Below are 26,475 nucleotides of genomic sequence, written 5' to 3'. Positions count from 1 at the left end.
ACTTTAAGGTTCAAGTTTTTTTTTTTTTTTTTGAGTTCATGTAATGTGTTATTTGGAATATATATACCAACAAACATTTTGAGATCATACACTCCAGGCTGGGCCATCTTTGATTTATCAAAAAAGATGATCCTTTTCTGTTATCAAAAATGTTGATTACACATGTTAATTAATGTAATAATCAGTGAATGTCAGTTTATTCAATGAATGTGAGTAGAATTAATGAAGTTTCAAGTTGGCTCACTTTATCTTTTGAAAATCATATTCCATGTTATAAAAACAGCCTTCTTCCATCTTAAGGCCAAGTGCCACTGCACTGACAGACGCAGACCGACACTGACAGTCAACATAGTACAGTATGTCACTTCTCAGACCTTCCAAGACCGACAAATGCCGATCCAACATGTTCAATCAGTGAAAACAAGTGCCAACCAACAGACAAGGATAACGCATGAATGTCACGAATGTGTCTGTTGCGGTTCATCGGTACCGGTCAGTGCGTTGTGAATTCGCCTTTAGTAACATTGCCAAGACGCGGAACATGATATCTTTTTCTGGTGCTGAAAAGCAAGTTCATGCATTCCTCTAGATTGGATTATTGTAATGCCCTATAGGTGCTTGTGCTGCATCCTCAATAAACAAGCTACAGTTCAAAATGCAGCTGCTAGAATTCTTACTAGGTCAAGATAATATGATCATATCACCCCGGTTTTATCATCTCTACACTGGCTACCTATTCAGTTCAGTATTTATAACAAAGTATTACTGCTTACTTATAAGGCCCTAAATGTCCCAAGTATGGAAATAGTACACTTACAAGTATGCTACTTGTACTGTACATTGAAATTAGTACAGTATATACTTGGAAAATATACTTGAATGTTACTGAAGTTTACTTAATAAAAAATGAATTTCAAGAATATTTATTTTTGTAAGGGGAGTAATGAAACGGCAAAATAATACATATGCACAGATTATATCACAATAAACATGGGACACCTCTCCCCAAACTGATATTTGTATAACTAAATAATGAGTCAGTAAATCATTTCTATATGGAGCTCACACAGAGGCATAATCATGCTGAAAAACGTTGATAAATTTGAGCTAAAGTTGTGTAAGTAATGTAGCATGTGGCCATTCAACACCTGCACTTTAATTCAGTGTTACTGGCTTTGTTTATGCTTTTTATAATTATATGTCATGCTGTTCAATATTGATCAGTTTTTACAGCTAAGCATTGTTTACTGTGGATTTACTATATCCAACAATTCACACCACAGTAAAGTCACCCCACATAAGCATATTTAAGATATTTGACTTCAAGTAGACCTTTTAATAAAACAAAAACTTGCTGTGCTCAATGTACACTTTTATTTATTTTACTAAAAACGGGGGAAAAAAGGTCACATCAACATTTACCCTTGTTAATACAGTATACTCAATATCTTTCCAACAGAAAATACACCAGTTTTTAATTTCCTTTTATATTAAAATATCAACTAGTCTGCAATCTAACAGTGCTTATGAAGTACATGTCACTGGCTTTATAGCAGAAAAGTTACATTTTTCCCTCTGCTCTGCCAGTGGTCTTCAGCAGTGGAGTAATAATAATAATAATAATTAAATAAAATCAAAATACAAAGAAGAAATTGAACCTTTGTGTTATCCTGCCAACTTTTTATCTGACAAGCTGAACATGCAAAAAAAGGGCAATAACACAGATCTTTCTACAGAATAAACTGAAGTATCACCAGACACGTCAACTTGCAAAGGTGACAGGAGATGATTTTTCTCCAAATCAAGACATAATTTTGCATTTTTCCAAGTATAATCTCACTACATCGCGACTGGTCCCAAAAGCTGGCTGACTTAACTGTTAGTTTCTCTCTTCTACTGTATAATCAAGTCTATACTGACAGGAAGTTAAAATGAATCAAAAACAAATAGACCAAAAATTGCAAATGAAGGACTCTATAGAGTCTCAAAATGTACTGAACTGTACAGGCACAATTAACTCATAATAAATAGGGCAATTTTTGGCCTGGATGTACTTGGACAAGGAAGGTCTGGGATTTCAATGTTTTGCCCAGAAGGAAACATTCGCAGCATGAGATTTTATTTTGAACAAATGCATTTGCTCTTTCTCTCTCACATAAACACACACACTCACAGCTCAGTGGCTTCATATCACATACACAAAAGCTTATGAAACAAAACAAAACAAAACAAACAAATAATATTTATAAACATGTAAATGCTGAGTTCTCTTCCAGCTGCTGGATCACTGAACTGGGCTTCAGAGGAGATGCCACAATGGATGCAGACATCCCAGCATGCATCTGCAACTCAGACGAACCAACATCCCAAGACACAACCTTCAGATGGGACGGTGCATGATGTGTTTGACGTGTGTTTGTGTTTGGCAGGACACCTGTGTGATAAGTGCAACATTTGTATAAGGTGATGCTGAATCCTGGGCTCGCTCGAGATGGGCCTCCTCTCGCTGCAGTTCTTCTCCGCACTGAAACGAAGCTTATGCTCCCATTACACATGAACATGACTGGAGACAACAAACGCAGGGGAGAGTGGCCACAGTCTCTCTCTGTCCCCCCGTTGGCTTTGTACACAAAAAAGACCATGTTTGAGAGGAAGGGAGTCTGTTGTTGGAGTTAGACGTCAGTTGAGAAATAGAGTGTGTTCTTCTTCAGCTCAGCGAAGGATATGGGTGGATGCTGCAGGTAGTACAGCAATACCTGAACCTGTGAAGAGAGAGGAGGATTCATGACACTAACATTCTCAATCATATGTCAAACTATCAGCGCTATTCACCCACACCACTAGATGGTGCTGCAACTCCTGCATGAATGCCACTGTGAGTTTAGTCTGATGAACAATCTGGAAACTGCTACTCTTTAGCATGGAACAAGCCATATCTAAGTTCAGAATTGGTTCTGACTGAAGAAAAGGGAACGAGCAAAACATTGTGTCCTAACCAGAGGCCAGATTATTTATAATGATAATAATAATAATGGTAGTTGTAGTAATAATACAATTATTATTATTATTAGTAGTAGTAGTATTAAGACTAAGAGCATATGAGCTCCAAACTATAAATAATAATAATATTCATCATCATCATCATTATTGAGATCAAGAAAGCAACAAACTAATAATAGTAGGAGTAGTAGTGTAGGTATTAATACAATTATTAATAATAACAAGGTGGGTGTATGACTTCTGATTGTCTTATGTTGTGTCTTGGAGCATTTCAGTGGAAATTGGTTAACCATGGAAAATTCTCATGTCAGAGCTGGTTATGACTTTCGGCTCAGGCCGCTTGTTCAGTTTCTGATATATCATGAACAATCAATCCATAATGGCAAACATCAACAGTCAAAGTGTCTCTTCAGATCCACTCACACAGCAAACATGCTGCTTTAGATGAGCAACACATGAGCGCATACATGCACGAGTGAGCTGAAGAAGCCCAGTGCTCTGCTCTCAGCCTAAGGGCAGTGTGTTATGACAGAATGGAAATCAAGATGATAGAATAATCACAGACCACATCAGTATCACTGTAATAATGATGAGTGCAGATGTGTATCTACAAACTGTCAAACCACAATGCTGGGAAAGACTCCAGAAGTCGTTTCCAGACAGTGTAAAGCACTGAGTGAGCAGTGAGTCTGTAAGCCAGGACTGACCTGTGCCATGACATCATGTGACCAGATGTCAGAGGCCAGTGTGATGTGGGCCTTACTGATCTCCGACTCTGACGGTCTCAGCAGAGTGGGGCCAAACACTGTGGCCAAATTATGCAGAGACATCTTATTGACCGGCTCCTTCTCTGCCACCCTAAAATGAGAGGAAACAAACACCGATACAAAACTGAATCGCATCTTATTAAACAATCATGAAGTTGAACATTGTTTCTAATGACTCGACACGTGTACTGTAGCTCAAGTGTGATGTATAGTGTTGTCCAGCAGGTGTCCACAGTGAGCAGTGCTGTTAACTAAATCCAGCATGTGCAGTGTGTGTCTGTGATGTGTTAATGGGCAGTAGTTGGAGTTGGCAATATGGCCTCCAGAGAGATTATTTGTGACCGTGTTTATAAGCTGAGGCCTTGCTAGCTAATTGCTGACGTTTCAGAGAGATTCGTGTGAATTGCGACAGCAGTTTCACACTAACTAAAATAAAACAGAACCCCGGGCATTTATGACGGTGACTGAAATGATGTTCGTATGAAGCTGCTGGCATTAAAGAGTCATTGTCAACAACATTACTCAGCTTCAGGTATTGTCTTCCCTTCATTTAAATATATTTGAATCTGGAATTAATCAGCAGCCATTATTTCAGTCTTTAGTGTCACATGATGCTTCAGAAATCATTCTCATATGATGTTTTGGCGCTCAAGAAACATTTCAATGTAGAAAACAGCTGTTTTCAAGAATTAGTTTTCACTGCTTAGTATTTCTGTGGAGACCATGATGCTTTCAAAAGAATGCGGTAAAATAAAAAATAAATTTAAAAAAGCAGAAAAAAACTGTTTTCAACATAATAACTGAGTACCATACAATTGACAATAAATCAGCATACTAGACTGATTTTTGAAAGATCATTTGACACTTAAAACTAGAATAATGACGAATTTGTTGGTTCCCATGAAGAAGACATTCTAATGATAAATCATACTAAATTATGTTTTTTGAAAATGTAAAAATGCTGAACGCTTTCTGTAAGGGTTGTGTATAGGGGTAGGGTTAGGAGATCGATTATACAGTTTGTACAGTATAAAAATCATTATGTACATTAAACAGGGAAACTCAACATGAGTGTGTGCTCTTACCTCTTCAGGTGTTCCAGTAGAGTGAGGAATGTGATGAGATTTGGGTCTGGTAGTGACCGTAACAGATGCATCATGCAGTTTTCTTTTGCTGCAGGATCTGATAGAGCTATGATGAAGAGGAGTTTGATAAAGTGGAGTGTTATAACACATCTAAACATTCTAAATGACTCCTATTTGCTACTAATCACACAGTGCTGCAGTTTTAAAGGTGCTGTATGTAGGATTGACACCAAGTGGTTGAACTAGGTATTGCAGATTCCAAATTCAAAATATTGGAGAGGGTTTTTTTCACCTGGCCCCTCCTCCTCACACTTGAGGCACACTCAGGTTGCCAGATTGATGACACCAACAGGAACGAGCGCACTTGATGATGAATGAAATGAAATAGGTTGTGTTTTCCGCTAACTGGCAACCCGGGGTGACGAAATACAAATGGGTAAACTGGCAGTGGGCGGGTTTTACAAACCAAAACAGAGACCCACATTCCGGAACGCACATTTTCAAAGGAGAATAACTGACTGTAGCATTGTTTTTCAGATAAACAAATATGTTAACTTAGCATGTTTCTTAAGTATCTGCAAACATATTATGGTATTTTTATGCTTTAGTAGAGTCAAAAACTTACATACAGCACCTTTAAGTGTGAAAGACATTACAGATGAAAGGTCATACCAATGCCCTCCATGAAGGCCGGGTACAGTCGGTCTGTGAGAAGAGGTTCTGGCAGCTCCCTGAAATACAATTTCAGTGTCCCTGCTATGGCATTAATGTCCATATCACTCAACATCATCAGGATATCTTTGGTATCTGAGAGAGAGAGACAGAGAGAAAGAGCGAATGATTTGCCATCACAACAAATGCTGCAGGAAACACTCATGCAGGCTGAGTAATAAAGCTCCCGGTATGACATAATAGTGAATAACACATGTATGCTAGCTGAAGGTACAGCTCTGGATAGTCCCTACAGACTATGTGTGTGTTTGTTTACTGAGCCAGCTGACAGCTGGAAGGGGTCAGACCTCTGCATGGCCTTTCCCACAACACTGCTGCTGCTTTTAGACTCAAGACACAGGCCTCCACTGACCTCATATAACCAGAGAGAGAGAAAACAGCGAAAGGAGACTGATGGGAAAATCAAAGAAAAATATAAGATGTATTAGGAATAAAGGAATGGAGAAAAATCTGACTAAAAGGGATCTGACATAAAAAATGCTGATGCAAATTGCCACCTCTGTTCCCAGCCAATCAGACTGCAAGGTACCACCCAAAATGCCACCATAACCAAATCACAAAATAAAAAAAACAAAGGCTCATTTTGTACTTTTGCATATATAGTAGTTGCATGAGTATGTGAAGTGTAATTGGTTGAGATTCTCTTACTGGCGTCAAATGCAGCTTTGAGGGCCTGGATGTCTGTGGCCACTCCAGAGATCCTGTAAATGCCCACTTCATCAATCCCTCTCTTCTCCACCTCCTCAATGCACTGCCGCACAATGTAAGGCACCTTGGAGCGTTCACGCCTGAGGAACAACAACAGGCAAAATCAATGTACATTATGTAAACATACAGGGAGAAACTATGCAGGCTTTGACAAATGTTGTTCAGTAAGGCTAAATCCACCATAATGATGAAGTGTATTGATGCATTGTATTTTAAATATTTTAAGTCTGAAATAATGATAGTTTTTTTCATCCATATTGTGACATACTGTAAATCTGAAAGTAATGGATTATCAAAAAAGAAAAAAAAGTAGCGTGGGGACTTGGTTCTATTCATCGGTTGTTGAATAGATTTTGAGATGGAGCCAGATCTGAAAGCAAGCTTGCAGAGGTGTGGTTTAAATGGACTAAATGATGGGAGAAGTCTTGCATAGAACGTCACCAGAAAGAAGTCATTTTCACCAGAAGGTCCAGTTATGACATATTAATTAAGGTAAAAAAAAAAAAGAAACAAACAAACAAATGCATGGATGAACAGTTCACAATAAGTTTAGTAACATGCATTTAGAGAATATGCCAGCTTTAAGACATAACATTTCACTCACTTTGTTACCACGCTGATTTTGACCCCAAACACGCCACTCTGCTTCTTAGATGGCGTTCGCTTCAAACTTAAGTCCCGACTTGTAAACTTCATGGAAAACTCCACTTTAATCTGAGAAGGAACCATAAATGAGGTAAGTCACAAGAAACTAAGTGTAGGGCAATAATGCAAAAAGTATCAATACGATTGATGGGAAATAAATTAGTACCCCATTCATTTCTATGACGTCCATATGCCAGTTTTTGGACTGCACAGTCTGTGGGTCCAGCTGTAAAGAGACAGAGAGATATAAGTGTGAGAATTACTTCATCGTTAATGCAATGCAATGCAAACACCGTGGCCTCACAGAATATTGTCACAGGTCAAAGGTTAGTTGTGAGAGACCACAAAAGACCAAGAGTGCTGGATGATTATTAAATTAAGGCCGGTGAAAGAAATCAGAAAAATATTTCAACAATGAATACTAATAAATTGCCTCCAGAAGGAAAAAGCCCTGAGGCTCAGAAAACAGCCACAGTTTTGAGTATTTCAGGAGAAAAGCTGTTTATCAGGGTGCATGAGGGTATTTCAGGTTTATGATGCAATTCTTTGAGCAATATATCAGCAAACGCCTGCATTGTATGTTAAATTGCAAATGTGTTTATTTGTTCACAATACACATTGTTTCAAAGCAGCTTTAAAGAAAATCATCATGCTAAACGTTTATAATTTCTTAATGCCTTATGGTTGCATAGTTTACATTTTGCAACGATACAAGCAATCAAGCAGTTGAGATTTGCTATATAGTATGTCTGTTTCTACACGCAAAGTCTTTATGTGAACATTTTAAACCTACAACAGTGGCTTATTTTTATCTATCCCCCTCAAAATCATTTTGCTATTCTATCTAAAAATTCCCAGCCAGTCCTTTCTATAAAAAACCCTGAGAAAGTCACAGTAGATTTCTTCCCTTGTTATTGCATATCTAGACTGTAAATGTGAAAGTTAACTGTACTAAACTGCTGCATGAGAGCAAGAGTCCAGCATGGATGAATCAAACCTGAATGAAGCCCTATAATGAACACTGTCTTCACTCAAACACGGCACTATAAACACAACATGAATCAATAAAGCAAGGATCAATACTTCAATAAACTGGATGTGTGACAGTGACAAAACTGTTATATTCAGAGATCAGGCTATTTCTGTCATATATACCATTGAGTGTTTGGTAGTTTCCATAATTCATAAGAACTCACACTATGATATTTAGGTGCTTTCGTGCTACTGTCCTATGAACATATAAGGAAAACCACTCTAGACAAAATCTGTGCTGTTTCCATTAACAACTCTCTGAGGAGAACAGACTTAGTTACACTCTCTCTCACATACACACCAGTTTCCCATGCTACATGCCACAGACAAGATGGATGATGGGAAGGGCTATCTAGGGAGGACCCCCCCCCCACACACACACACACTCTTAAACTAATCTGTCAATCAAACCCAAAGGTACACAATAATAAACAACCTGACAGTCTGAACCAGTTACTGATCACTGTTAGAAATCCACCAAATATGCTGTACTGATCTAAACTAAGACTCAATCTAAACCAATTCCTGTGCATGTGCATTTGATTAAACTTCACTAACAATCAACATGAAGTTGGCAGACGCATGAGGGAACACAAACAGCACACATGCTGACAAAACTGCCATAAAATTAACATTTACAGGAAAACATGAATAGGTTGAATAGCTTTTTATGGGAAGGTCTGACAAGGTCTGTCAAGCACATAAAACTGCATTAGCTTGTATCACTAAAATCTATTCTCTCAATACAATTAGTGGGCAATCATCATTACTGATGCTGTTTGTACACATATTAGGGCTATAATGAGATTCTTATCAGATATTTATGGAATGCTGCAGCCTTGTTATTATCCCACTGCTAAACCAATATGACATGTTTACACCAATCACATTAACAGGCTAATAAATGGCTATTTTGAGCTCAGCAGTGAGGATTCAGGGAGTCTGGTGTTCACTGCGGTTCTGAGGTTAATCCAGATCAAATTATCTGATATTTTAAAAAAATTTATTGACCGTGTCAGAGTCACGAGGGTCTGCATGTCTCTCTATTGTATTTTATTTATTCTTTACTGTGTACTTTGATTTAGCAGACATTACATTTATTTTTTTTTTTTAGAATTTGTGCTAGGAATTTTCTAAGAAATTATACATCATCATAAATCACAATTATGTCAAACTATTTAATAAAGTTTTTTTTTTATTATAGAATATATTTATTCAAATCATCATAAATCTATTTTTGAATAACCTAAAAGATCTGGACAACTCCTTGACTGATAAACTCTGAAGTCATATGCATGTCAAATCACGTGTAGTTGTCATTCTCTTTATGAACTATTCATGAAAATAACAGTATTTATCACTCCAAACACTCTGACAGCCGTATTCTTCTGCAATATGAATGTAGCTGTACAGATCCCAAATACACATGCTACACATGCCCTTACTTGAGCCTTTCTCTAACCTCCTGGTGCTTCTTACAGTACTTCATTAAAAATGTATGGAATCAAACAAGTCCATGATATGCCAAGAAAATCCTTCAATGCAGCTAAACGGCTTACCGTCACAGAGGCTCGGCTTGTAGTCACCTCATCTGCCCAAGTGCTTTCCTCCCAGCTCCTAGTAAAGGTCCGAGGGGATTTCACCTCACATCACCCCACAAACACCACTTTTCCCTTTCCTCTGGGAAATCTCAGAGTTTGGGATAAAAGAGCCCAAAATGAATGTCTATGGGATTATTTTAACAGCATACTCAATTGATTCCCAATAAGCCGGACAGGACGATCATTTTAGAAGTGGTGTGAAGGTCAGAGTGGAAACTTGTTCTCAGCATGTACCAACCATCTTCAAGACTATACACCAGTCAATAGTACTGTATCTTCAATGTCCTCATTTAACTGCTCAGGGACTTGTATAACCAAAACAAAGATGGGAGCTCCTCAGCTCTGAAATATTTTGAATTAAGAGCATCCGTGCAGACCTGAGAATGAGGTTTATGTTTTCTGACCCAAAAGCTTTGAAAAGGAGAAATGAGTTCTGAGGAGCTCTGGTCCACGGCAACCTCAAACAATCTCTCTAATAACAGCCACATGAAAAATCATCTAGAAAACGGGATCAATCACAGAAATATACTTTGAGAAAAAAGGGTAACACTTACCATAGTAAATATGTTATTACCATGTCACATGCTGAAAAACCGTTTTAATTATCACGGTACATATCCAGAATTTAACTACCTTGGCACAATTTTAAACACAGAATATTTCAAAGTACAATTGTATTACCATTTGATTCAACAGCATATGGTATTACAAGTGGACATGTCTAAAAAAAACAAGGTATTACCACACTAGATGCCTAGAAACCATGTGTTATCATGAAAAAGTGGTATTATTACAACACATGCCCAAAAAATTATAGTGTTCCCATGATACATATTGAAAAAAACATGGTATTATCAGGGTAATAAGAAATATTTATTTACAAATGGATGTTATAGTTAGTATAGAGCACTGAACTTTGGAGATACAGATCTCCATTCTGTTCTCTTCCTTCCTGCCATCTCGTTCTCTCTCATTCAGCGCGTCCCCCACCTCCCACCCCGTCTCCCTCATCTCCCTCTGTTCTGCCAGCCTGCTGCTGTACGGAGCAGGAACACAGTGTTCTCTGGCCGGCCTCTCTCTGCTCTCTCTCTATCTCTCTCTCTCTCTCTCTCTCTCTCTCGAGTCAAAGAGACTCTGCACAGAGGATCCTTATAGAGAACAAAGGGAGGAAGAACATGATATCAGTGCATTTGTTACAAATAAAGCAGGCGCATGCAGCACATGAGTCATTGTTAAGATGACTATAAAACCCCACTACTCCTCTGAATATGTGTGTGTATGTGTATGTATATATATAGTGTAGTGTAGAGCCTCACAAATAGCTTTGAGAAGAGCTGCTGACTGACAGATTGCACATGGTTCAGCAAACTAAGGTTACACTGACCTATAATGACTGATGCATTGTCATATTATATTCCCATGGTTTAACACTGAAATATACAACATAGAAGTGAGTAATGATGTTGAAAGAAATGAACAGTTTTCAAAAAGGATGCATTAAATTGATCAAGGGTGACAGTAAACATATAGACATATTCATATTCTAATTCATTTTCTCTTCTAATTCATTTTCTATTTATCAAAGAATCCTGAAAAGTATATAGATTTCCACAAAAATATTGAGCAATTAGTGTTTTGAACACTAATAATAATAATGAGCCATTTTTTTCTGAGCAGCAAAATCAGCATTTTAGACTGAATTCTGAAGGATCATGTAACATTGAAGACTGGAGTAATGGCTGATGAAAATTCAGCTTTGCCTTCACAGGAATAAATTACATTTCAAAATATAATAAAATAGAAAACAGTTATTTTCAGTTGTAATAATATTTAACAATATGGCCGTTTTACTGTATTTTTGGTCCAATAAAAAGCGGTCTTGGTGACTATATAAAGCTTTTCAAAAAATCTTACCAACCCCAAACTTTTGTTCTTTTTGTTCTACAGCAAGAACAGGGAAATAAAATGATGAGACTGCAAGCTCATAACATCATTTCTTTGTCACAGCACTCGGCAACAGTGCAGAAAACTATGCCAAGAGTATTTTAGAATCTGTCAGCATTGGTAGAAGAAATCAGACATTGAAGAACCAATATTGGAACCAAATGTCATGAAAAAGTCATGACAAAACAGAAAATGGAATCAGTTGGGACCAGCTCGCAAATCCCATCTCTACACAATTCTATCTTTCAGAGGTTGCTTCCTTGAAGAAGCCAAAACAGTCAAACTCATCTTTTATACAGTATAACATCCAGCTCCAGTGTACTGTCAGATGTTCAGACGGAGGCAATTTATGTGATTGGTGTAGCTCTGTGCTCGTCCTCCTTACATGAAGAACCTCGGTATTGCATAATAAAGCCTAACGCATTGCTGAAGATGTAATGTGACTCATGTTGTGAGCAAACATGCACAAATACAGCAAAAACAGCTTGTATTTATGCTGCTTAGTTTACTGTAAGAACACACAGGCTAAAAATGCAGGCTAAAGCACTAAAATAAACACGACAAACAGCTTTGTTAAACAAGCTCTCAGTGAAATATCATGCTCTGTTTCATAACGTCCTGACCAACCTATTTATCAAGACTATATGACACGCTACAGCCAGACACCCAGCGTTACCCTTCTTCACACATCTCTCCGTAGCATGAGGCCAGTAGTTACAGCTCTCAGTCTGGAGACGTCTTGGCATTTGCAGGAGAATGCGTGTTTGCTCAGTGTGTGGTGTGGGAAAAAGCCGTAATTACTGTGGTATTCAGAGGTTGGTATGGAGGTCAGACTGATGTTTGCTTTAGTGTTCTGATGCATTGGGCTGATGTCACAGGGTCGGCCTGCCTGGCTGGACTGAGCCTGTTCCAGTAAACGTAACTTAATCACACAGGAAATGCCAATAATCTGCTGACTCATAAACATGGTCATCAATGTCATGCTCACATCTCGTTTACAATAATCATACATATTTTTGTACAACATATTCGAAGCCCCTCAATATAAGGTATTTAAACACAACACTTGTATGACCAAAGTACTGGTGGTATCATGGTACAGTGACAGTATCAGATGGTAATACCATAGAACTGATATATGCCATGATATTAAATGATTATCATATACAGTACACAGAGTACCATTTACAGTAATATCAAAGTCCCAGGCATTACTACAGTACTGTATGTTTTTGTAAGGGAAGTTTCTTCAAAGAACACAACAGCATAATTATAAAGCAAAGTAATGCTATTGTGTCCAAAAACATGAGCAAAAGTTTTTTTTGTTTTTGTTTGTGTGACTGCTAAAAATAGAACTAAAAGTAACTACAGAAACTAAAAACAACGAGCCCAGGAGACAAGAAATCCAGTTATCGTAAATACTCTGAAAGTTATGGAGCATAAGATTTTTTTTAACAGACTGTCGTTAAAGCAGTGACTGTTAGATGCTAATGTCTCTGTTGCTAATAAATGCAAGCCAGTTAACCTAAAAGAGGACAGTGTCATAAATCAAGCTAAACATCTGTTAAAAGAGAACCATGAATAACACAATTCCTCATGGACCAATTTGGTACAATTGCACAAATCATCATGAAACAAAATGTGAAAGAACTACTGAATCAGACACAAATATTCCAAAAGCACAACCATGCATTTTTAACATGACACAATGGCGTACACCGGACACTGTAAAAATCAAGTGTTACCGAAACATCCAAATTACCATATTGTTCACAACAAGGTACCATGGTACTACCACAGCACTTATTTGTATAAAGAGGAAATCCAAGCAGGTCAACAGCTGTTGTGTCCAGTAACGGACCTCGCCATCACCCTCCTCCACTTCATTAGCCCAATACGCAAGGCCTTGTGGGGGTTCAGCAGCCCCTCATAGAGGTCTGGTGCCCTCACACTGGCAGCAGAAGATTTATGTAGGTGATAAAAGCATCCATTAGCATATAGCTGGCATTTAAAGGCCTTTAAAGAGGAGCAGGGTTCATCAGTGGTTCAGTCATTAGCATGTTATAACCTGGAGCACCATTTGTGAAGCAGCATAGGCTGGAGAGAAGATAGTTACAGCAGAGGATGGGTTCATCTCTGGGGACATATTCTTCTTCTCGTGCATAATACATCTCTTTCACACAGACCCTCCCTCCTTCTGTTCTTTCATTCCTTTGAAAGGAGGAACAATTTCAGCATTGCCACAAGGGGCACTATAGTGAGCATTAGTGTGGACTGTCTTCTTAAAATCAGTTTTCTCTTTCAGGTCAACTACTATCAAATGCAGCAACAGTTTACTGAATACAGTATACTGGCACATGCTCCTTGAGCATTAAGGTTTGCTAAAGGGGTAGTTCACCCAAAAATTAAAGGTCTGTCATTATTTACCCATCATTCACCCTCATGCTGTTCCAAAACTGTATGACTTTCTCTCTTCCGTGGAGCATGAAAGAATTAAATGAAAGTCAGTTGGGTGCAATGTTAATCTATTATGTTTCACAGAACAAAGAAAGTCATACAGGTTTGAAATGACATGAGGGTGAGTAAACATTTTTGGGTGGACTATCCCTTTAAAACCACAGTGAGGAAAATGTGCTCATAAAATACAGATGAATTACACTTACAGTGGGTTAGCAAAGTATTCACATCTGTGCTTGCATAATGATCAGTGATTCTCAACTAGTTTTGCTTCAGGACTAAGATTTTATATTGGATTTTACATCAAGTGGCAATCCAACACACCATCAAAATTGTGTACAACTCTACAAAAATTCATTCTCAGTCAATCATCTATATAAATTGGCTAGTGACTGTGGTTGGCATCTTCCAGCGAGATGCAGGAATTCATATGGATTTTAGCATGCATTGGTTGCAACCTCGTTATTAAATGTGTACACTTGGTAATGTGCACATAGTTTTGGACACTTCTACAAATGGCTGTCCCCTCACATAATGCACTATATAAGGGTATGGGGGGAGGCATGATTTTGGACACAGCCTATGTTTCTGGCCTGAGGGGTTGAAGTGGAGGTGTGTTCTGTTGAGATTTACGTTTATCAAATGAAAGCGGGTCTGTGGAGGTCAGACATAAGCAGGTCATGAGACAACACTGGGATCATTCATGACCATATCAAAGGAACACACTCATACAGATAACCACACACACTCTCTTGGCCACAAAGACTCATTCAATATTCAGTCAATGAGACTGGCCATCTGTGAGAGAGTTCACAAGTGTGTTTCAAAGCATTTTAAAGTGCAATGACTGCAAAATGAGGTTTGTTTATAAATGTAATTGGCAGTAAGTGGCAATTATGTGTGTATCTATTACACCTGTGTCTGAATATGAGCATATATGAGTAACTGTCTGTGTCTACCTACAACAGTCTTTATGTGTCAATACCTGTGGGAAGACAAAGACAGGGTGTGTCTGTACAGTAAGTGTACATGATTTACAGACAGAATTCATCCTATAAAGGAATATGCTACTATATATCTGATACCACCAGAATGATGTTTGAGAAACAACAGAGGGAGAGGAAGTCTGAGAAAGACAAAGCAAGAGACAGAGAACTTCAAAAGAGCATGTGCTCGGCACATGGAAAGATATGGGTCTTCCTTTTTTGTGCATTAATAACAAAAGCTATTAACCTAGAGTCACAGTGATGCTACATCCGAGGGGTCTTTGTCTGTAATCTGACTCTACGGTCAGTCCTGGGTCAGTGGATCAGGAAAAGCACTGACCTGACTGGGCAGAGGACACATACAGAAATACAGCAGAGGCTAAAATGCTTTGTTCTTATAGCCAGAAAGACTATGCACATAAATTACTGCTCAAAGTGCTGGCAGGGCACATACCCCACGTAGAGAGACCTAGATTTCGCCAACTCACATCATCACACGAACACAAACACACACACGCAGCTGCACACCTACTCCCACAGTTAAAGGCAGACAATTTTCTTTAGAATTTTCTATTCATCAAAGAATTCTTTAAAAAAAATGTATCACAGTTTACACACATGCACACACGCATTCAGCTTTGCCATCACAAGAATAAATTACATTTTTAAAAGATATTAAAATAGAAAAGTTAATTGCAATAATATTTCACAATTGTACATTTTAAACTGTATTTTTGGTCAAATAAATTCGATCTTGGTGATAATTGTGGGAAAAAACCTTAACCTTCAAACTTCTGAATGGTATTATATATTTATTGAAGTACACACTGAGATTTCAAGTCAATTAATTGAAAATAAAATATAAAACGAATCCTTAAATAATGTTATTTTCAATTGGGATGTCTATCACAATCACACAAATCCCCTGCAGTTCCACCATCAAAACCTCTGTCTGTCTGAAAAATATTGGATTTTGATTCTGCCTCAATGAATAAAGATTCATAGGTTCATTTAGAAACCGTGCTCTGAATCTACTTCGGTCCTATAAGAGCCTCTGCAAATGCATGAGATGTTGTTGTAATTATGAATAAAAGATTATTCAGTGGTGTGTGTGAAACAAACCACCAATGTACAAAAGCAAAGGAAGGATGAAAGACATACTTCTATTACTATTATTTACCCCCAACATATATTTAAACGTCTCCATGTTCAGTAACTTTGTAATATGATCTTCTGAAGAACGAAACTTATACAGGTGAAGAAGAAAGCAGGTCCAAGATAGAGGGAACTGATCTGCCTCAAAAATGCAAACACCTTTCACAAAAAATACCATAAAATTATTTTATAGGATCAACAGTCTGCTTTTCGATTCCATAAACAAACAGCATGATAAAGAGCAGATTCATTCAGTGACAGGCAGAAAACAGACTGAGAACACGAGAGCAGAGAGAGGATGTAACAGATGGAGAGAGAATGAAAGAGAGAGTGACCTTTTGTCGGAGCAGTTTACTGCGCACACGGCCCCACAGTTTGGCACCGGTGTTGGTGTGTCTTTTGATGGCTGAAGGATCGTCCACACAGCAGTGCTGCTCCACGCGTTCACACACCGAGTTCAGATTACAGTCCGTCACCATGATCTCTGTCATCCTGACTGTGTTCCTCTCGCAGCCGCGCACTGGGAAAGAGAGGGGGGGACCTGACCCCCAGAAAACCAGGAGAACGATTCCCAACGGAAAAACCAAACTCTTCCCAAATTCTTCACAGAAAACCGATTGTTTTTTTTCTTGTTTCTTTACTTAGAGTTTACAAGACAAAATTCTCCACTTCTTGTGTTAAGTGCTCTCTGAGAATGAAAAAATGACTAAAAATCAGCAGAGAAACGAACCCTGAGAAATAAAGGGCTCATTTATGGAGAAAAGTAAATATTGCCATGGTTTTGTCTTTTCTCAGGCTTAATAATTGAACTATAGATCCTTCAGTGGATGTTAAAGTAACTCTCTCCCCTGCTGCTCTCTGCTGTGCTCTTCTCAACATCTGATCTCCAGAAAACCCAGAGACCGAGAGGAAGGAAGAGTGGGAGGAGAAAAAGAGAGAGGGAGGGAGAGAGGGAGTGGGTGAGTTGATTCTATCACCAAGCAGTTTTTAAGATGCGAGACGGAGGGAGAGACATTCTTTGTGTGTCGAGTTACCTCAGTATCTCACCAAACGTGTCAAGAACATTTCACCCCCAAATGAAAAGAAAGAAATATTATTGAAAGAAATTATGTTTTGCATGAAGAAAATAAGATTTTTTTATTGTGACATTTTATAACAAATTACATTCCCACAGTCAGATCAGTATTATGCAATAAACAAACAAACTATGATGTGTAATGCACATTATATGTAAAGCGTGCAAAGTGTAAAACTGTACATATAATATACAATAGAATTTTGGTATGTATACTTTTTACACGTTGCGTTGCATCGCGCCGCGTAAACATAAAACCATGTCTACATGAAAACGTACTAACAGTCTGTGAGTCAGAACAGCCGGCATTGTAGTCTACTCTTCCAGGATCAGGAAACAGCAGTGGCGGATCGTGGATTTTAAAATAGAGGAGGCACAATAATTGTATTGGTCTGGGATCCCTGCCGATTATTATTATTATAATTTGCTTAACCACTTTAAAATGTTTTTTTGGTTGCTTTTAGTCAGAAAACGTAAAGAAAACAACATACATACAGCAAGATAATATAAGACGTTCAAACTAATATCATGTAATTTACATATCTGTGATGATTGGTTGATATCAGAAGGGAGGCTAGCCTCCCTTGCGAGGGTTCTTTTCTCAACACTCCTCAGCGCTGAAAGTGAACACTCGATGGTGATTGGCTAATTTTTTTTTACCAAAAAAAGCTCAGCTCTCCCCTGACCTCCCCCTCCCCTTCTCTATCATTTAGCGGTTGTAATTACATCAGCAGATTCGGCACATTCGCGATAGAAAAGCGGCGTTTTCACGTTATGGTATTATAACTGTGAAATTACAAACAAAAAATACACATTCTGAGACATGAACTGAAATGAATTGTGAATTTTATTAACATTAAATCGTCCTCCTTCCATTTTCACCTCAAAATTATGGGGAAGCTATGCCTCCCCCGCCTCCCCGTATGAGCTGCCACTGGGAAACAGTGCTCCATAAAATGTGCTGCACACAAATGAATATTTGGGTTGAACTGTTCTGGAACAGTGTTGTAAATACAACTTAATCACTGATTTCTAGTCGAGCTCTAGGCATGACGAAGCTGATATCGTCCTCTTTTAGAAGGCCAAACAAAGTAGTTTCGCTTTCACAACGAAACACACAGCGTCTTCACGACATGGCGGCAGCAGCAACAATACTACAGCGAGAATAAAAGTTACGCCTTCTTTCTTTGCGTGAACATTTGGGCGGCGTTATGCAAATCTTCCCACATCGTGACGTAGACATGTGGGGGCGTGTTAGAACGAGCCGTTTTAGGTAGGTGTGGCTGACTCTTAAATTTTATAAAGAATATCTCTTTGGATTTGAGACTTTAGTCTCTGCAACTTTACAGATCTTCTTTATGCACCAAGAGCTTGTAACACTTCAAAGAGAAAGGAAAAATTGAAATCGCATCATATGACCCCTTTAAAGTTTGTGCGTCAGTGAACACAAACACATTTCATCATCTGACACTATTGTTACAGAGCACAATCTCTGCTTCAGTAATCTCTGCAGTGTGTGTCACTGGGAGCCTGAGGCGGCTGTGTCTTGTGGGTGTTGGTGTATATATGCTGGTTATGTAAGCAGGAGTAGTATTGTTCTACATCTTCTGTCCTCATGCTAGTCTCTAGAGCTGCACGCAATGGTTCCTACCAGGTAAATTTGCTCTGCTTCCTTCTCTCTCTTTCCATTTGTCCTTACGCCACCTTTCCATCCAAATCTCATTTATATTGCATAAGACTGGAAAAATCACTGTATTACTAGTTCTTTGTAAAACCTCATAGGTGCTGCAGGAGCTGTGCCTGGTGTATGTGAACATCAAACGGGTGTACTAAAAATAATGCCGTACTAGTGCTGGACCATGCAGTTAAGCACATCCAGTTACCCAGGATTCATCTGAACACGCTATGTTTCAGGCCTCCACGGAATCAGCATCCACAAAACCCTGCAGCACTTCACAAAGTTCCATGTATTCCCTGCCTCCTGTGTGCTAGTTTATTAAATATTTTGGCTAAATTGATTATGCTTTCAGCTACCAAAAATAGTACTGTATAGTACTCTCAGCTCTGTGTAACGCATGTTTAAATTCATTAGACAGACTTCCATAGATTAAAATCAGCGTAGATAGTCTACAGATTCCAACTGCCTTGGAAATATCACAACACAGTGGTCAGTCTTTCCAATGACCTGCAGGAAAAAGTTCCAGTTTAACATAGTGAAGATGTTGTTGGTTTGTTGCTTGTTCAAGGCTCTCTAAAAGCTCTAACTAGCTTTACTTTGTCTATCGATTGTCTATCAATTCAAGCTCAGCCATACAGACTCATAATCAATCTGGTAATCCAGTGAATCGATTAAAATTATTTAATAGACCTGAGCTAAGATTGACAGAACTAACAATGAACAGTTGTATTTTTACATTAACTAAAGGGACTTAATGTAAAGTGATACCAAAGCTATTAAAGATATTTATTATTATTATTTATTCATTTATTTATCTTGTATTTTTATGATCGTCAAAGTTAACTCTAAAACTGCTCTTTACTGTTTTATTGGTAAAAAAAAAAGTGATATGCAAAATAAATTTGACCTGAAAATCTAACAACCCTTTCTTAAAAAAAAAAAAAAAAAAATCTGATATTTTAATTTCAATGGGAAAAAAAAAAGTGAAAAGCAAAAAAAATTTGACCCGAAAAACTAAAAACCCTTTTTTAAAAAAAAAAAAAAAAAAATCTGATATTTTAATTTCAGCTTCAATAATCCATTTAATATCACATTTTCATCTCACACAGTATAAACTGGTCTTTACACAATGTATATTTATATTTTAAAAGGGGGTCATCATCAAATTTGGTGGTCACTAACTTCAAAATGTTTGAAAACCCCTGATTTAGATTACCTTGCAACAGATAAAGACCATTAAGTTTTGGCTTTGATCAACTAGAAACCATGTAAAACCGGCTACCATTAGCAGGATTCTTGCTCTATGTAGTGTGTGTGTGTGCATACTGTGGTGGGGGTTTATGTGTACTAAACCATATGGAAAAATTATGAGCTATGACCTGAATATATGATAACATTACTGACGTGTGCATACAAAAATGTTTTAATGCTAAAAGCTTCAGATTGTAGTTCTATCTCAGTCTGACACAAGACTGATAAAGAGTGAATTAAAGGCAGTGAACGTCTGATACACAGCAGCGCGTCCTTGGATAGTGAAGATCTCAACCCATACTTTTAGATTTGGCATTTTGCTACTTCTTATTGAGAGCAGTAACAGGGATTTAAATGCCAGATTTAAACTTGAATTTCCCAAATAAGCAGCACAGCTCAATGTGTGCACTATTAGGCCAAGGTTCGGTTAATAAAGTAACTCTTAGAAAATTCATTAGAATTTTTATGTATTCCTTCTTTAGAAAAAGACCAGTGCACAGCATGTTAAAAGAGCCTCCAATCTGAGGGCACGGCTTTGGCCCAGGGCTGCTTAGGAGAAGACTTAATGGGCCAAAAGGAGACACAGGGATTGAAACGACTGCGGCATCAGTGATATAATTACCGATTAAGATGCGTTGGGTGTTCTCGGCAGTTTGAGCGCTCTACCTCTCTTTCTCTCTGCCTCCAGAGGGTTGTGGCAAGAGGGCATGTAAGAACACTGCGACTGGTTATTTTTAAAATAGAGATAAAATGCAGCAGACTCATTCAGGCTATGCGTCATCGTTCTAAGGAAAGAATGTTTGGGAAAAAAAGGCGAGGCACTTTAGAATGAGGCAGCTGGGCTTAAACGTGCTTTAAACATGTATTATGGGATGCTTTAACAGTAAAACCCTTGTTTCCACCATAGTACATCTTTTCTCCAGAAGCATCGTGCCCCTTTAGAGCCAAGTGGATTGTGAATACAACTTACAAAAGCATTATTTTTATCTTAAAGGGGTCCTATTATACCCTTTTACAAAGTCTTGATTTGGTTTTCGGGGTATTCTTGAATAGGTTTCATGCTTGATTGTTCTAAAAACGCATTATTTTGCACGTTCTACATTATTGTGGCATCTCTCTTCCCAGTCTGTCTCAAACACCCTGTTTAGTTCCTGTTTCAATAAAACCCCTCTTTCCGAAATGCGCTCTGATTGGTTAGCTGCACTTACATACATACATAACCCGGATGCCGTTGCACATTAAACAAAAACAAATGTAATGTATACATAGAACCACAAACTATTTTTTTTCTTCATCATGTCTTATTGTCTTATCTCGCCTATGGCATCAAGTGAGCCAGGAATGCTACTGGTGCACCCTACAAAAAAGTCAAATAGGTGCATGATGCCCTTGTTCTTCTCTAGGAAAGTAGAGCAAAATTAATATATAAATAAATCGAGTCGACTTTAGCATATGGTAAGTGCTTTAGAAGGACTCTCTCTTTCATCTCTTTAGCAATGAGTGACAGTGATGCTCATTAAACAGGTGAAGCTAAAGGCTGAAAGAGGGAGTTTAGATGAGGGCAGACAGTCTATTCTCTTGCTTTTCTCTTTCTTCTCTGTCAGACACTGGCGGCTTACAACAACAATGCACGAGGGAGGAGAACGGTTTTCATCTCACAGCCGTTTTTCTTTTCTTCTCATGTTTGAGGCTACGTCCTGCTCTATGTGGTTTTCCGTTACACTGGTTGAAGGTGATAGGCTTCCCACAGCCCTATACAGGACAAGTAGTTTGGAGAGTTTATGAATGGATGGACAGATGAGGGTTTCTCCCTGAGGGCCTTGAGATATCTACAGGTGGAAGTTTAGCAGTGGATGCAGCAAAGCTCACAATGTTGTTGGTGTCTCATGACCTAAACTACTATTAAAGGAGTGACAACGAATGAGCTTACACCCAAGACACAATCATAACCTCAGTCCACAACCTTGTCTCACTAGTTATTCAAGGATGTAATGACTACATCTGCATGAGGCATTTTGACCAGAGCCACACATATATAAACATACAAAAAGGGTAACCATACGCTTATGTCTAAACCACATAGGTCCATTTTCAGATGCTACTTCAAACATTCTGCTTGTACTGACTTCATAATCACAGAACTCAACTTTATGACATAATAAAGTCTGTTTACAATAAGAGTTCCAGTTTTGGTGAAAGTGGGGCTAGGAAATTATATGGATTTTGTGGAAATACTGGATGCTGTATCAACCAACAATCACAAAAAATAAAGAAAATATTACCATTTTGGATATTTTTGGACACTACAATAGAGATAATGCACAGTATTCTTTGAAGTAGCCTAGAATATGGAGTAAATACCATAAATGAACGCAGTGGTTATTCACCGCTGTGGTGCACATCAAAATACTATGGTATTACCATCACTGCACCATTGCAGAATGTATAATTTCAAGATCTAAGTCATTGTCTGCTAATGCACAGACATTAAAGCACCGTGTCTGTGAATCACAAAGATGCTGAATGGATTGAGAGGGGGAGGAGGAATCAAGGACAGAAAACAGGATTGGGGCTCCAGCCTTTCATGTGAGGGGCTGAGGACTGGGTGGGTGTGTCCTGAGGGACGAGGGGGGCTTTGAGTGCATTAGCAGACCCCGCTTTCATGTGCGGAGTGCAGAGCCCGTCCCACCTCAAACCCACCCTAATGATGGTTTTAAGAACAAAAGCAACTCCACAGTTATCACAAACTACCTCTTTGTAAATGTGTGTGTGTGTGCATCACCTGAGGGGCAGGAGACATATAAGAGCACCTTTACAGACCTGTAGATGATGCTGGGTTGCCACGGTGACTGTGACTATAACCACTTTAACTGAATCAATATTCAGAGCCGCCATACTCTGATATACTACAAGAGGAAAACTGAAATTTAATGACAGCTCTGATGCAAGCATCATCAGATATGCAGCAATCATTTTACAGACTAACAATGACCTTAATAACAAAAACAACACAAAATACACACTCTCCTCATCTACTGACTTCACACAAAAGCAGTCTTCACAAGCTCTCTTTGAAATGTCACTCTAGCATCTGTGTGTGTCTGTGTGTTTTCGCTGAACTCGGCAGATTGTCCCAGTTTTATCTCATTTGATCGTCACGTGGATGATATTGTATCGCCTGATATTCCACAACAATGATTAAGAATCCTAATATTCCACAAGGGGATTCTGGGGGAATCTCATGAAGAAATATCTGGGCCATAGTTCAGCACAAAATAACAAGAAATAATAAAATAAAAATAATAATTAAGAACATTCTTATTTATTTCGTCACCTTGGAATTATAAGGTTCTATCTGCATTCCAAGCAGTTTCAAGGTATTGAGCTTCAAAGTTTTTGCATTTCATATAGTGATATGGGATATGGGGAACATGTCTCTTTCATAAATCAGTCCCAAAATGTACACAACTTAAAAAAAAAAAAAAAACATCATATAATGTAAGTAAGTTATCACAGAATAAAAATATGTGAACAACTCAATTTTGACAAAAATGGCATATAGAACCTTATAATCCCAAGGTGAAGATTTGTGTAATCACTGTAAAGTTGTGTACAGTATGTGTGTCATGTGAGATTTTCATGAGGTTGTATAATGTACTAAAATATTATACTGGTATAATATACTATTACAGTTTTTTTTTTTTTTATAATGATCTTTTATTTTATATTTTCACTTTTCATTTTAGTTTAATTTTTAGTTATTTTGTTGCACTTATTTTTATTTAGCTTATTTTTTATTTATGAGTTTTACTTCTACTATTTTATTTCAGTAGTTTTAGTACTTCATCTTCTAGCCAGGCAAGATTTAAATTTTTCATTTAATATTACTATGTTATTTTATTTTAGCTTTTTTAAAATCACAATTTTTAATCATTTTAGTTACTGCACCAACCCCAATGTAAGATGCCCACCGACTAACTCTCACGCGGTCAGAGTGTCTAACTGCAGCTCTTTGATACATATGGCTGGAGGAATGAAAGGAGAAAACTCTCTCACATTCTCTTTCTCTCAGAGGAAATCCAATAACCCTTGAGATGAAGCAGTTTCCCCTTTCTGAATACCATAGAGGTAGGCAGAGGTAAACATCCTGCCGGAGGGACGGAGGTATGAATGGAGAGACAGAGCAGATGAGTGTGTATACATTTACTGCTACAGTACGTATAACAAGGAGCACATATGCTTACAGCTGATCTTGGATCAGTTGAACTCTACAGTAGCCTACGGATCACCGTACACAGCAGGGGTTCATGTCATGTCATGTCGGGCATCTATCAGATGGTCTCAGGGGGTGTGTGCTGGTTCTGACATGACACGTTTTCATATGTGAGCGTGAGTGTGAGCAGTGGACCATGACTGTGTGGAGACTCAAGTGTGTGTAAGAGTGGACACTGATGTGACAGGTGTGTGTGTGCTGTGACCTACTTCCAGACGATGGAGACAGGAAGCAGAGTTCAGAGATTTTTCAGAAGTTAATAATTCAGTCTCACACCAAAGAACAAGCACAGGAACTGTCTGCCACTGAGGGACTGAGAGACAGAGAAATAAAGGCTCTTTTCCAAAACCTAGTGAAGTCCTTGTAAAGATGTAAATCACTGGAGGGCAACCCAGTAACTTTAGTTTACTCAACTAAAGTACACAACTGTATCGCGTGATTTTTTTTTTTCCTAAACCAGTTTAGCGTAAACCCCACAGCATAGCTAATTTCATTGGTGAACTGCACCTGTTGAAAAAGTTCAGATTTCATGGACTTCAGCAATGTGATTGACATGACAAATTATTTTTTACAATCAGCTGTCTGTCGTTTGCACTTAACTAGTTTGTGCTTAACCAGAAAAAAAAATCAAGAAAACTGTATCAAGCGGCAGATCATGTGAACTTCACTTTCTGTGCTTCCTTTGGAATTTGCCACGTTGAGTGTTTAAGCTCAATTTCAGTCATGTTGCTTCAAATTTCTCATTCATCAAATTAGCATGTTGCTAAGCTAACTACTTAATCTTAAATTTAGTTGTTCTCTTAGCAACATTCTAAAAGATTAAATTGTTAACTTACCAACACGCTAAAGGATTATTCTTAAAGATAGTTGATCTTAAAGTTAAACTTACAGTTGTTAGCTTAGCACCATGAGAAAGGACTGAGCTTAACAACATGCTAAAATATTTAAAGATTAAGTTGTTAGCTTAACAACATGATATTTGCAGAGCTTAGCAACAAGCTAACTGCGAACAAAACATTAATGATTATTTGCGAAAATCTACTTTAACATAATAATGACGGTGCATGAGTTTTGTTAATGTTCCTGTCAGGTAACGTGCAGGTGTTGCTATAGTTCCCTCCTCACAATGGTGATTTCTGTTCATGATTATATAAATTGAACATACTTTGACTAACCTGAAATCTATCTTTTTTTGCAACTGAAAAAATATTTGCACCCCACACAATAATACAGTTGAGGTCAAAAGTTTACATACACCTTGCAGACCTCAACTGTACATAGCACACAAAACTTGGGAGAAACAGTAATTTTTATTGATACTGGAATAAAATTTAAAATGTTTTTCCCCTAGCCTGTACCAAAGCATTCTGGGACTGCTTTACCCCAATGCTGCGTTAAAATTTGGTTTTGGTTATTTTTGGTTATCTTAGAAGGCAGCATAATACTGTTTGCTAACCTTTTGGAAATGCCTTCACATCAGGAGCGTGCCTTAAATGCTGTCTAGGTAGGCAGCTCACTAGGATTTGGAACATAGCTGCAGACAGAGTGATAGAGACAGAGTGTGAGTATTATCTGTGATCACGAGCAAACACAGCCTTTAGCATGTGAAAGCTCATAAATCAATATCAAGCCTGAAAACACAAGCCATACATTCACATAATGAGCTTCTCCACAGAGCCGCACACAGCGCTAACATCATTACAGCAGTGCTGAGGAGAGAGAAGCATCCTCAGGCATACAGCGTACATATAACATGGTTATATCCTGCATGTTTATCTGTCTCTCTCATATAAACACACTTTAGTCAGGGTGTTAAATGATTACACTGAGGAGAGATTTCAGACACGGCTGCTAGTGATACCATGAGGTAAAGTACAGAGATATCAGAAAATGTGCAGTCTCGTTATCAAATGATATTTCTTTCTTTTTTTTTATGCCAAATGCAGATAACAATATCTATAGAGCTGGATGGTCCACAAACATAATCTAATGTTAGCAAATGCAAAATCTGAACACAAAATCTGAACTACAGTTTCACACAATAGTTATTTATTATTCACAAATAATGTATATATATATATATATA

The 26,475-nt window shown here is 38.0% G+C and overlaps 1 protein-coding gene across 2 annotated transcripts in view; it reads right to left on the bottom strand.

Moving 5' to 3' along the window:
• Positions 1-1,359: 1,359 nt before the first annotated feature.
• LOC107731041 (active breakpoint cluster region-related protein-like) overlaps positions 1,360-26,475 on the bottom strand; it is a 199,620-nt gene continuing 174,504 nt past the window's right edge. For both annotated transcript variants that reach the window (XM_016542017.1, XM_016542018.1), the window contains exons 17-23: positions 7,104-7,163; positions 6,897-7,006; positions 6,233-6,372; positions 5,525-5,659; positions 4,853-4,958; positions 3,708-3,858; positions 1,360-2,762 (exon numbers count right to left, since the gene is read on the bottom strand). In XM_016542017.1, coding sequence (XP_016397503.1) covers positions 2,673-2,762; positions 3,708-3,858; positions 4,853-4,958; positions 5,525-5,659; positions 6,233-6,372; positions 6,897-7,006; positions 7,104-7,163 — 792 coding nt within the window. In that variant the 3' untranslated portion in view covers positions 1,360-2,672. The remainder of the gene's footprint in view (positions 2,763-3,707; positions 3,859-4,852; positions 4,959-5,524; positions 5,660-6,232; positions 6,373-6,896; positions 7,007-7,103; positions 7,164-26,475) is intronic.

Source organism: Sinocyclocheilus rhinocerous, unplaced genomic scaffold (genome assembly GCF_001515625.1).
Source record: "Sinocyclocheilus rhinocerous isolate Xijiao unplaced genomic scaffold, SAMN03320098_v1.1 scaffold157, whole genome shotgun sequence".
In the NCBI taxonomy this organism is placed as follows: Eukaryota; Metazoa; Chordata; class Actinopteri; order Cypriniformes; family Cyprinidae; genus Sinocyclocheilus; species Sinocyclocheilus rhinocerous.
This window is presented reverse-complemented; position numbering and strand designations above follow the sequence as displayed.